At 41.0% G+C, this 13,628-nt stretch overlaps 1 protein-coding gene across 1 annotated transcript; it reads right to left on the reverse strand.

Moving 5' to 3' along the window:
- Positions 1-634: 634 nt before the first annotated feature.
- Positions 635-1,647, reverse strand: LOC108077366 (putative uncharacterized protein DDB_G0278921). Its single transcript, XM_017170661.3, has 4 exons — positions 1,525-1,647; positions 1,342-1,462; positions 1,265-1,278; positions 635-1,211 (listed from the first exon to the last, which is right to left on the reverse strand). The coding sequence occupies exons 1-4, from the start codon at positions 1,618-1,620 to the stop codon at positions 747-749; spliced, it is 696 nt and encodes a 231-aa protein (XP_017026150.1). The 5' UTR covers positions 1,621-1,647; the 3' UTR covers positions 635-746.
- Positions 1,648-13,628: the final 11,981 nt, after the last annotated feature.

Genomic DNA, 13,628 nt, shown 5'->3' on the forward strand with positions numbered 1-13,628 from the left:
CCGAGCGATGCCTATCTTAATTCGTTTGTTTTCATCAAATTACAAAATTGCGTGCGATAACAATCAGGGAGCTGGGACCGCCGAGCCTAATCCCTGTCGGAAGGCAGGCAGTTTCTTTTGAGAGAGAGCTGTCTGTCTGTCTGTCTATCCATCATGGCATTAGATATCTATCATAAATGCGCAGGACCCGTGAGGAGCTCAGAGCAGAACGAACACACCCCTGGCAGGGACTAAGTGCCATTGTATTTGACTGCCTGTCAGATTTGCTAAGCTGCTCCCTGCCCGCCCTTCCTTCTCACTTGTTGTTTACCCCTCAGCCATTGTGTTACATATTTTGTCAGTTGTCTACCAAGTGAGTGCGAGTATCTGGCGGGCTCATCTCTGCTCCACTCTGCATCGGCTTATTTAATGCATAAACAATTACTTCCATCAGGATTTCACAAAAAGTCGACAAAAGCAAAAAATTCCCCCTGGTCTCACAGGACCAACAACAGCTGCCCTGTGGAGTGGGCCGGCACCAAGTCCCTCAGCTTTTTCCGAAACTGGATTTGTGTTGTGCAAGGCGATTAGCACAAAGGTGAGAATAGATTTGGGCACTGCAGGCGCTCTGAGCTGAGTAAGAAAACCGCAAATATTTTTACATTTTGAATGAAAACCTTGCCTTTGTCTGTTCTTTAATTACTTAAAAACAAACCTGGTCTTATCATACATGTAATTCCAACTTGGAATTAGTCCATGATGACATTCTAGGTGTTCGTGGGCTGAAGTACCGAGCTAATCAATCCATGCATATAATCGAATGGACGACGCAATGAATCATAAATTGCAGAAGGAGGAGTTTCCGTCATTTTTGGTTTTCTTGAGGGCTGAACGACATTCACCAAGATAGTGATTTGATTAGCATTGATATTGTTATTAGCATTGGTATTGGTATTCGTATTGTTATTGGCGTTGGCATTCGTATTCGTATTCTCATTCTCATTCGTATTGTCATTGTCGTTAGTTATGGCTTCGGTTCTTAGACTTAATTTGGGACGCTTGTTAATTTGAATTTCAATTTTGTGGCAGCCGAACAACCGTTCGCAATACGAGTCTTTTTCTGAAATGGAGATTTTCCCATTCATCTGCTTTTTACAACCAAAATTAAGCAATTCAGCTAAGTTGTGATAACGCTGAAGGACATTCTTCAGTACTGCAAAGCCATACTTATTCTGAAATCAAAAAGCATTACATGCAAATCTCACAAAATCCCTTATATACTTACAGAACGGTAGTCCTCTGTAAAAATGTAAAAAAATTCTTGTTAATTCTATATTTCATATAAATAACAACGAAACAAACCTTTAAGCACGTCCAACTTGTTAAAGCAACTCTGGTTCTCAGAGTACATCATGGTGTGTTCTACAATAAGTTTCACCAATACTTCATCGATTTCCTTAAATAGTAACCGCGTTTTATTCTCCTGCAAGGTGGATCTCATTACGTATATAAAGTTTAAAGATATCAAATTGAGGCTAAACTTACAGCAAACGCATTGCAATGGCAATGTGGCACCAAGAAAATAACCAGCAGCAACAACTTCAAGCTCATCGTTTTAGGTGTGTTTTCCAGGGCAGTCATGGCAAAACTAAGCTAAATTTTTATGGACTATAAACGTTTTTAAAAATATTAATCCAAAGCATTTTGGAACGAATGCATTACCACTCCAAGGTCTTACGAGTGACACACCGTGAAAGTTCAATATTAATAGGTATTTATTATTATATAATCCAGATATATTATCTGCTTCTTTTGTGTAAAAAAATGAAATAAGAATGTATTTAGCCTTACCAGTAGACATGTTTATTAGTGAGAAACTTGTTTATAAAAAAACAATTTATTAATTGTAATTAGATCCTTAAGGTTTTGCCATGTCCGATGGTGTGAGATTTCCTGTGGTCACAACCAGTGCTTCCTATTCGTATAGGGTTTCCTGGCTGGTGAATTGGCTAGGAGCTTCCCTGCTCTGCTCTCAATCAGACCGTGCACCTAATTAGCTCTTGGCTTAGTGCACAAGGTATCAATTTTCCCGGGTCCGCATCGGATAACACATACTATGTAGGGAACATACTATATGGCAAAGGCTGTCAGGGGTATTGAAAAATGAGGGAACGATTCCCAATGTCCTGTGCCACCTTTTTGCCCACCTTAATGGGGGCGCTAATCTCTGCAGCAGAGATTAACAGCCGAGCAGACACCGAAACCAATTTTGTGTGCCAACCAGCCAGGCAGGCGAATGCCTCTCGGTCGGATGACAGCAGCCAGAAGGCCTAAATTTACGGCTTTCTGGGTAATTTGACACTCTGGACAGAATAAGCGAGTTGGCCGCTGTAGAGGGAAAGGGTCTGGGTCGGGTCAATGGGTAGTCATACGGATTGGCACTGGTCGAGGTCGAACTCGTGGTCACCGAGTGTCAATTGATCACAGAAGCCTGCAGTTGTCATTTAATTTCCTAGTCCATGTCATGCCGTTTGACATTAATGATGCCGAGTAGTGAGAACTTGGATCTGGCAAATCGATTAACCCTTACAAGATTGGTACTATTATTTTGGTATTAGAAGGCAGACATATATATTTTACGATAACTGATAACAAAACACCTTATGAATATTAACAAGTTTGTCTGTCTTCACAGAAATATACCATATCCAAATTTCTAGATGTCTTCAAACCTATTCCTATTGCTTTTATCTCAGCTTGTTTTAATCACTGTTCTTTATGAAATTTTCAAATTATGTATGCGCATATTTGCACAGTGGCGGCGAGGAGGCCTTAAAGAAAAAGGGAAAATCATGCTCGTTCCGAAACTTATGACTTATGCATGCCCATGTACACGACAAATAACAGCAGCAGCGACCCGGAATAGGAGTCGTCGGGATCCGATTTTGAATCGTGTGTGGCATTCGACCAGGCCGAAACGTAGCTGCAGACAGACACCCAAAGACAACAAACGAATCGAAACAATCGAGCACAGAGAAAATCCATCTGTCATTCGGGAGTCATATTCAATCATGTATTCAATGCAATGCGATGGGCGAGCGAGTTTATATTTAAATAAAAGTCCGATGTTTACACACCCAGACCAGTGGCAGTGGCAGGGCTCGAAAAAACCCACAGAAGACATTGCTATTGCCCGTGGACCGAAGGAAAACGAAAAAGTTGTTAAATATTTGCATTTTCTCTGGCTCTGTGTGTGTGTGTGTGTTGTGTGTGTTTGCCTCAATGTTGCCTCTTCAATCAATAAAATGTCAGAACTGCATTGCGCAGACATTGCAAACCAGAATCGGATTCTGAATCAGAGCCCGAGTCGGAAACAGAACGGAGACGGGACAGTGAGTGACTGACGGACTGACGGACGGAGGGACTGATGGACTGAGCGACTGACGGCTGGTTCGGGTTGGCTGATTTCTAGGCATGACTGATATATGGCTTGTATTGACATGGACACAGTTCTTGACTTTCATTTTAGTTCGATGGAAGCCACCAGTCGGCAGCATGTTTGTGTCAATACGTCAGTCAGTCAATCGGTGTTTGCATAAGTCTTCCTCAGCAGATCGCCTTGTCTCCGATCGGCTGATTTACATAACCTTCCGACAAAGGCCCCACCGAGCACCTAAGGGGTTATACATATACAATCGACTGGCGCCTCCTGAATTTTGATTTAACTTGGATTTCTTATGCGAAAATATGAATGTAAAGTAATATGAAGAAAGGGCAAAATTCAAATCACATTTAATTTGCCATCTGATAAAAGCCAAAATTTATTGCCCTCGGTGATTACACGCAATTTACGATTGAAGTTATTTGCCAATATCGTTTCTCATGTGAAGAGTATTTTTTTATATGGCATATGAATTCTGCTGGCAACCTCAAAAAGTTCCGCATTTAATGACCCATAACATTTTGCTGTGTGTTTTGCATACAAAATCAAGAGTTTTATTAAATTTGTTTCACTCTTATGGTATAATAGGTGTGTGCGACATGGCAAATGGGTGTGTAACAATTTTATTTTTTTGTCTAAGAAGTAGGAAAAGCTGTTTTAATAATTGATTTTTTACGACGATAATAAAATTCTTTAATATTGTGCTAATTGGCTAAGCTGGGGGACATGACAATATCCGGTGGCAGGTAAAATGTTGAATAACTTTATGGGAAAAATACTATTAGCATGGAGGTTGTATTGAGACATTAATCAATAGATATGCATATGAAATTTTTAATACGACAATCGCCATTGTTTTTACACTTTATGTTGCATCTTAATATGTTGAAAATGATTATTTTTAAATATCAATTCAATAAATTATTGCAATATGTTTTTATTTCCCTGAAATTCTACTACTACTTTTTAATATTTTCTTTATATGTAGCCTACTTTTTAATACTTTCTGTGTTTATATTCGACAAAAATGGATGACAAAGAGAGGTAGTCAAGACACAAAGGCTAAGAAATTCGCATGAAGAAGGTCAAAAACATTTAAATAAAACTGTTGACAGTTCTGACAAAAGGCAATGATTGGCAGGTTTTGGATTTAAGCCAAAACCGAAAAACGGTTGCCCATTGTTGAGGCTACTTGTTTATCCGTTCTAAGTCCAGGATTTGTTTTCGCATTTGTTTGGCATTATATTGATCCTACTTAGAGATACGTGAGTGTATGGCCATGTGTGTGCCGATGAGCAGTCATGGGATAAAGATTGTTAGCATAAGGAGATATCGCCGGGGGTTGGCAATTGGCACAGCCGACAGACAACCTCTTTTCATCATCGGCTCACACATGTCAACTGTCTCGCATAAATCTAACCTTTATAAGCATTTAATTGGCTGTCTGCCTGCCAGCAGTTTCTGCCTCCTCTGAAACCCGTTTAGCGTGACTGCCGAGCTGTCTAGAGGAAAGTATGCATGTATTATTGTTTCCGCTCCTATTTATTTTGAGTTTCAATTTTTGTTTTGCTTTCATTACTGTGGGTCCCAGGCTCAAGCCCGAGTTGTCATCCTAAAAAAACAAAGGCTCTAAAATAAGAACTGCAATCATCCCCTGATCTGGAACCTGGAACCGGAGTTTAGAGTGTACTCTGTTTGCTCACAACACATGCTGCAGTCTGCAGTTGTTATTCCTGCCTCTAAGCACTTGGTGAGAGTTTGTTGTCATTATTTATTTTGACCAAGGGCTGAGTGGGCTGGACGATTAGTTTGCCTGTATCCGTCCTTAGATCCATCATCCTATCCAGCCGCTTATTAGTATTTCTCCACATACTTGTGGTTGCGTATGCGGCTGTCACATATGTGAGCATTTCGGGATTGGTTTCTCATATTTTCACTATAAACAGGGAGAGCTCTTCTCTGTAGGTTTTTGTTTATTTGGCTCGGGTGTGTTTTCTTGTCATCAACTCCGTCCGGTCCCAGAGACCACTTACAGCGGAAGAGCTATACAAATTTCTGCAGCCTTCAACTTGGGTAAATAATATATAAAAATAAAATATATTTTGAAAAACAATAAGTTCAAATTTTGGTAAATAAAGTTCACTTCCGAATATAAACTGAAATAGGTCTTTTTTTTAATTCTTAGATCTCTTTTACTGGTTTTTCTATTCACCTTAAGTTTTCATGGCAGTTTCCACGAACCCGTAAACTGAAGTCTTAACCAAACTTGGGATTCATTCATAAAACCACAGAAAGAATATAACTCTTTTTAAATTAGAGTTCTTGGAATTCCTGAAACGTGTAGCACAATTTTCGTTGTTCCAAGATTTTGTACACACCGCACGTACTTTGCTTGGAAAAGTGGCTCTTTCAATGGTTTTAATATGTTCTTTCGGCGAAATTTTAAAATTAGAGGAAGGCATTTTCTAGTAGTACTTTTTCTATCTTTTATCTTCGTCGAAAGATCTTGATCACGTTCAAAGTTGATGGAGATGGAGTAGTTTTTCAGAAGATTAAGAGTTTTTGTTGAGTTGTTAATTTAGGCATATCTTTAAAAAAATGTTTATTATTTTATTTAGCTCGTCTTTAGTATAAAATAAATATATAAAACTAATAAAGTGCCTATCAAAAACCATATTCCCTGTTAAAATATTTGTAAATGCTCTTAAAAATACAAAATAATCTTTGCAGACGTCATGTCGTTTGTTTCGTTTTTTTCAAACTTTTTGGCTGTTTCTAGACTTAACAGCTGATGATAAAAAAATGTACCAAACCCACACATTCATCCTGAATTTCCTAAAAGGACTCTGATTCAAAGGGAGAAAGATCGAGATAAGTAGTTTAAATTTCACCTTTTGTCTTGAGTTTTATTCAATTACTTGCGGGTTTCATTTTTTACAACTTTTACCCTACACGTACATAAATTAAGGAAATGGAATGGAGAACCTTATCGCAGCCACTCTCTCGAACCTGAAATCCGAAAAAGACATTATGGTGTTACACTTGAAATTTACGACATCCTCTGTTTCCCGTCTCCAGTTGCCCCGTCACGCATTGTCCCAGCGATTAGCCTTTGTCCTGCTGCCTGCTGAGCTCTACTTTCACCCCGAGTCCAGGCCAGGCACTCACGTCTTTCGGGCCTAGAAGATGTCTATCGAGATGCGAGCTGGCAAGGACAAAAATATCAATTTCTCCCTCTATTCTCCGCGTCTCCGCCTGCCATTGAAAGTGTTAATTGAACCATAAGCGTAACCATAAATGGATTTTATTTCCTAGCAAGGGATTCCCGAAAACAAAATGTATTCCCCTCATACCCTCACAAACGTTTTATGGCCTTGCCCATCTTGTCTTTGTCTGTATTGTTTCGGGGCCGAGAGATTTTTTGTCTCCGGATTTCTTTATTTCTGGGTGTTTGCGGGGCATGATTTCTGGCCACCGAAGAGAAGGGATCTGGTTTACTTATGCAATTTGTTGCAGTTTTTCAAATCCATTGTACTTCGTTTTGTTTACACAGTTTGCAATTCTTGAAGGATTTGCTAAACGGTAGCCGTGTTGGGTTCAGTCTTTGGGTGTCCTGTTCTTGGGATTTACAAGGAATTGCATAACCTTGTGAGGCCAGTGAAACTCAATCCTAAGCCAGCTTCATCTGCGTCTACAAAAGAACTTAAAGGATGATCTGGAGATAATTTGTAGAGGTGGGTGGTTTTGAATTTAAGATTTAACTAAGGCTTCTGTGGAAAGATGTGAGAGATCATAGGTTGGACAATTGTTTTACATTGTAAAGATCTTTTACTCTATATCCTCAGGCTCAGCTACTTTTACTAAACATTCTGTCATATTCTATGTAGTTCCGAGAGCTTGTAAATCATATTTATATTTATGAATGTATTTATTTATGAATTTCTTAATTTAAAGATAAAGTCAAGTTCCAATATAACAAGATATATTTTCTTAATACCAAAAAATCTTACCCATAATAAGTACATATATTCGCAGAAACCCCTTTTCAGTGTTTAAACGAATCACGATCGCAACATCATAACTTGGCACGGCCCTACCTGATGGACCTGATGGTTGCCCTTGAGACACGCCTGTATCCTCCTGTATCCTTTACTCCGGAGCGGTTACTTCCATCCTCCATCCATCGGCAACGCCAACGCCCCGTTAGCAGTCAGGGATCGGGTATAGGGTGATCGGTGCCAGCCCCTTGGCCAAATCACGACACAAAAGCCGTATAATCACTTGTCGAACGCTGCTCAATAATTATGAGAGGACAACGTGGGGCTGGGCCGTCATTTCGCATGCAGAGCGTTGCTATTAGGCCCTGATTTCGCTGAAACCTATCAAAACACATAACAATCAGGGGGCTGGGACAGGCCGATCGCCCCGGCGATGATGATGACTTCGGGCCGAGAGCCACGTAATTATATCGAGCAAACATAAAAGGAACACAGCGACGGGGTCCGGCTCCCAGACTCTGATTCGGATCAGAGTTCGGGTTGGAGGCGTTGCCAAGACGCATAACAATGAAAACGTTTAAGCCGACTAACGAGCGAACGGTGAGCTGTAATCTTCTCTGCCGGTGAATCTTTCCTTTTCAACTAAAAATGCCCGGCCTCTTGATGGCGACTGGGGGAGGCGCCTTGAATGAAGTTTAACAAATTAATATTAAATTACGTGCCAAATTGGCAGACAACCGACCCAGACTCGGACTCGAACCACATCAAAGGCGACGGTGGCACACCAAGATTTTTCACTGGCTTAGAATTAGTGCCAGTCGCTGTCCATATGCCATGGTAACGGAAGTGAAAATTGGGCATTTGAGGGGTTCGTTTCTGTTTGGACTCGATCCCTCAAATATTTAGCGGGGATATACTTGGAAATTGCTCCCCATTGGCGCCGCATAGTCATCAGCGATTTAGCACACGTTCCCGCTGTCCCGCACTACAGATTTTTATGTGGCCTTTTGGAGCCTTTAATGGCTTCCTTTTTAGGGTTTTATGGTCGCTCAGACGGTTGGATAGGGTCTCTCTCATGCATGGCGGACTGGATGCGTGCACTCTAAAATTGATTAAAGTGAAAGGAGCTGGATGAAGGCAAGGGTATCTGCTTTTTGCCGGCGGTCTTAATAACAGGACTCTCGCGGGCGCTTTTCGCAATTAGCTGTTATTCATCAAAATGGGACAGCTTAATTGGGAGGTTGCCATGCCGAACGCAGATTAAGGTGAGCTGCGTGGGACTGACTACTATGACAGTTGCTTTTAATACACTTGGAAAAAGTTTAATGTAATAAAAGTTTACAAAAAATAAAATAGACACTAGGAAAACTTCAGTTGAAAAGGACTTAATAAATATTTTTAGGAACTGTATTCATTGGAACTGTTATGCGACTTCGGTTTTACTTTCTAAGATTCCTATGGAAGAAATGTCCACTATGTTTAGAAATATAATAACAACGATCGAAGAATAGTTTAAAAATTTAAGGAAATTATAAAATAAATGTAAATTACAAGATCTTTTTTATAATAGAGAGAATAAGCACTACATTTATCATACAAATGAGTGGATAATTAGACAAATCGACATATTCTTAATGGTTTTACAGTATATTTTAATGTTTTTCCTTTCGTTTTTAAACTGACAACATTCTTGTCGACAGATCTTCCTCTAAAAATTTCATTATATTACAGTTTTATGTATATACAAATGCCAAGCATTAAGCCTTTCCCCTTGATTAAATAACATTTTAATCCCACACAGATATGATAATCAATGCTACTGCTTCAATGATTTACTGCCAATTTCCCTTCCGAGCTGCCAGGCAATATTTCTCTTGCATATGGTCACGTAAAGCCCAAACAAACGCAACGAACCTGAAAGTAACTCTACACAGGCAACGCCACTGATGAGCTCCAGAGCGTAATGGGGGGCGGGCGGAGCGGGGGTAGTTGTGCTGTGAAGTTAATAAAATCTAATATGCTTAGCCACAAAATGGTTGTTTTGGGTCTTGTAATTATGCACCTTAATTCGCCCCAGACCCAACCCAAGCTTTGCCACACTAATTGTATATGCAGCCGGTGTGGAACCCATCGACAATATTAAAAGGGATTTTGTGGGGTCCATGTCCAACCCCACCCGCCAGCCAGCTCAGCTACTCAGTCTTACGTTACCTGCCAGCTACTTATGGAAATCGCTGTGCACTAAGGAGACTATGGAAATTTTCATTTTATTGGCGCCCAGAGCGTCTTCCTCTCCGCTCGCCACACGCACTCTGGCATACCAAAATCCTATAAGTAATTGTCAACGTACTTGGCGCCTCCCGAATCCCTCCCTGACAACTCCAGCCATTTGTATTTATATTAATTAAGCGTCGTTGAGTTGTCTTCCTGTTGCTGTTGCTGCTGCCATCCATGGCAGTGGCTGTGTCTGTGGCTGCTCCTCCCTTCGACAATGTTGTTATCTGTTCAGCTGTCGTCGTCGTCGCCGTAGTTGCTGCGGCTTGTTTTACAAGCTGGATGGGCTTAGGGTTATAGACTCCCAGACTCGACTCCTCCACCCTTCTGGCAGACATTTTAATTGCTTCAAATTGATGATAATTAAGCCGATCTGCATATTTGTACTTTCGGAATGTGCCCTGCTATTGTTAGCCAAATGAGTTTCTGGGGGAGGCGATTAGGGCTCCCCCCCTCAACTATTAGGCTTATCGATTATGCATTTTGTTTGAATAAGTTTACTTTTGGCTTAGACAATTTGATTAGCTTAGGACTAACAATAGCAATAAAGGAATGATTCTCTTTTCACTTGAAAGTTTACTGGTAATTAATGAAACTATAGAGTCATTTTGTAGGATCGAGACTTATTACTTAAAGTTAAATCTTCCCTTACTCCTAACCTTTCGACATTTGATCATTGGCCACAGTTTTATGTGTGTACCCTTAGCGAAGATTAGGGCGTACTTGGAAGGCTTTGCCGCTAATTACATTTCATCCGGATATTTAGTACACACAGACCTAGCCTAAGCCACATTAGGGCAAGCGTGGGTGCCCTAGTGTTCAATAGTCGGGAAGCCATAGGAGTACCCCTGCGGAAATAATTAAAGATTCCCAAGTCTTGGCGAGCGGAGTGTGTAATTTGCTTAATTCTTTCGCATAAGCCATACAATTAATCACCTTTCTCTAGGAGATACTTAGACCAGGTAATAGTAACAACCTTCAATTAAAAGTCAATTAGGGAGGGGTCTCGAAATTTCTGAAGGATACGGGTCTGCGCGTCGTCCATGTGAAACAATTTCTGGCAGCTGTCGAAAACCACACGTTGCTAATTGTCGGTTGCAGTCCAATAGGTGTAGGACTCCTGCATTTGATTGGTGCCTTCCAAAGGGGGAGAGGCCCGCTGAAGATTAAATAAGAAAGAACAAACCTTTTTGCACCTTTCAAATGTCAAACGATGATGATGTTGTGTAGCTAAAGAATTAAGTAATAGTGAACGAATTGCTGATACTCTTTAACAAATTAAATACACTGAACTAAGAACAATAGGGTAACAGGGAGCTGTTTTAGTTTTATAATGCTTTACTAATAAAATAATTTCTTTGGTAATTATTAAGTAATAATAAGCTAAGAAATCCTGTAAATCTAAAAAAATCATATTAATCTAACTCTTACTTGTATACTTTTGCTAAAACCTTTTCCCTTAAGAGCCAAGCCATATACCCTGATACCCTTTTCGACGTGTTCCGCAGCTGTAGAGCCACAAATACACGAGTGTGAACACATTACCCGGGGACCTGGGCTTTGAGGTTAACCCCAAGCGGCTGTGACAAGGATACTGGGCGACAGGAAGTGGTAACTACTAAATAAGCAGGTCCGTGCTGTGGGCGTGGCGCAGCCGATGGAACCGAGTGGAACGGAACTTGACCAGGGTCAGCAGTTAGACCGACCGAGCAGCAAAGCGCATGTGACAAAAGTAGGATGAGCTGTGGAAATGCCAGGGCGCAATTCTTTCCCGTTTCCTTACCCAGACGACGTCTGTCTCTGTGCGACAGTGGGTATCGTTGTCAGCTTACCGACCGGGTATTCTGCTGTGGCTGCCTGGCTGGTTGGCTGGTTGGATGGCTGGGTTTAATTCTGTTTTCGGGTTAAGTAAGTGAATAAGTATGCGCTAAAATTCAGTCAACCGCATTAAGTATTTAAGCACTCAGCACACGCTCAGCACAGAGACTTACACACACGGAGGCCTGGACGAGGTATCGCATTGCCGCACATGAACAGCCCTCCATCCGCCAGTTGCTTTGGCAGAACCGCTTGGTTAGCGTTTTTCCACAACAACGCATACACTTTGAGGTAGCTTTTCCGCTAATGAACGCATTAGGGAAAAAGGCGACGAGCGCAGCCTTGTTGGCGGCTTAGTTCCTGCAATGCTCGGATATTTTATTAAGTACTTAACATGCCGCTTTCTTTGCGCAGACACATTTAGGCTCCCCTGCTATTTGCCTACGATTACCACCGCGACTCGCTACAGTTATGCGGACAGTACGCTGAATTACACAACGTTTGAGGTTAAGCGGATTTCGTAATTATCCGACTCGCAGATGCATCGTGCCAGGGAGAAGGGGGCAGCAGGGCCCGCAGGAGAGCAGGCTCAGGTAAGTGGAAGGCTGCGGGCTTACAACCGGCTCGGGTTTCTGACTCTCGAGTCGGATTGGGCCTGCTTAACTCCTCTTTTCGATCACAAGGCAGCTCCATGCTGGTTAGTTGGATAAATGGGTTTAATTTAAAATAGAGTACAGGCTTCTTTAAGGTTTATTCATTAAGATTTAAGTACTTTTACAAGGCTTACAAAAAAAGCTCGAACTATTCCATTTGCCTAACCCAAATATGCTTAACTTTAGGGTCTAATTAGATGGCTAAGCCTTCTTAATGGGATTTAATTATAATAAAATACAAATAAATGTTATAATGTCTGGATTATATATTATGCTAACTTGGCTATCACCTATTTTATTTATATTTTATTTCTATCTTGGTTAGTCCAGACTTGAACTATAGTTTGAAAAGGAGGAGCTTTAAAAATTTTTAATTCATTTTACGTTATTTATACATCATTTTTTTCTTAGCTCTACCATATGTACCACACATCTTTTCGGATTTATCATAAACTCAAGTCTCAAGTCCTAACACCCCTTTCCTTTTTATTAAGCGTAATTACTCGAGTTAACTTATTCTATTAGAGCGAAAAATCTTTTGCTACATTGTTGCCCCAGTAATTATTCTTTATACTTTAAACCGTTCCCCTTAATTTTATTCAACGACGTCGATTGCCACAATAATGCACCGCGATGCAAACGCTTTTTGCCGACGCCACTCACGAAGCAAGTTAAGTCATTACGGTGTGTGATGGCTTGCGTCATGCACAGGCACTCGAACGTCGAACAGCGAACACGGTTATGATTTCCAGAAATTACAACTACTAATTGTCATAAAAAACCATTAACCACATTACCATTTATTAAATCAGGCAGGGAAGCGTGCCTCCTCCGGCCCGAATGCATTTCGCCTTAATTATGCCACGTAGCAGCAAAGAGTGTCGATTGGGGGAGGAGCGGCACCAAGTGTTCTGAATTTCCACGAAAATTTCATGTAATTATGGGCAGGGGCTGCCGCTTCGCTTCGGTGTATGCGGCATAATTTTTAATAAGTGCACGGGCCTCGGCGCCAGCCACTTGGCTGCCTCTGATAATGGCTCGATCCGATCCCTCTCACCTTTCCCTATTTCAATTTCCACTTGCAGCTAATTCAACAAACAGCAGATGCACGTGATGGGGCAGTTAGCTGCTCCCTGATAGGGCCACAATGTTGTAGTCTGTAGTCTGTTGTCTATAGTCAGCGGGTTGACACTCCCTTTTAACGCCGGGTAGTACGTGTCTGTCCTTATCTGCTTCCTTTGTATGAATTTCATATTTTTATGACTTCGTGGAAAGGCGCAAACTCATAAAATTTATAAACGCACACAAATTTGTACGTAATTACAATAAAAACCCATAAAATATATCATAAAAATCCGAAAATGCCCATCGCCAAGCGCACTCCCAGGAAGCCGGGAGGGAGTTTCCGAGTTTCTCAGCTCAGCTAAATTTCTAACTAAATTTATTATTATGACACAATTTTTA

Source organism: Drosophila kikkawai, chromosome 2L, assembly GCF_030179895.1.
Source record: "Drosophila kikkawai strain 14028-0561.14 chromosome 2L, DkikHiC1v2, whole genome shotgun sequence".
NCBI lineage: Eukaryota > Metazoa > Arthropoda > Insecta > Diptera > Drosophilidae > Drosophila > Drosophila kikkawai.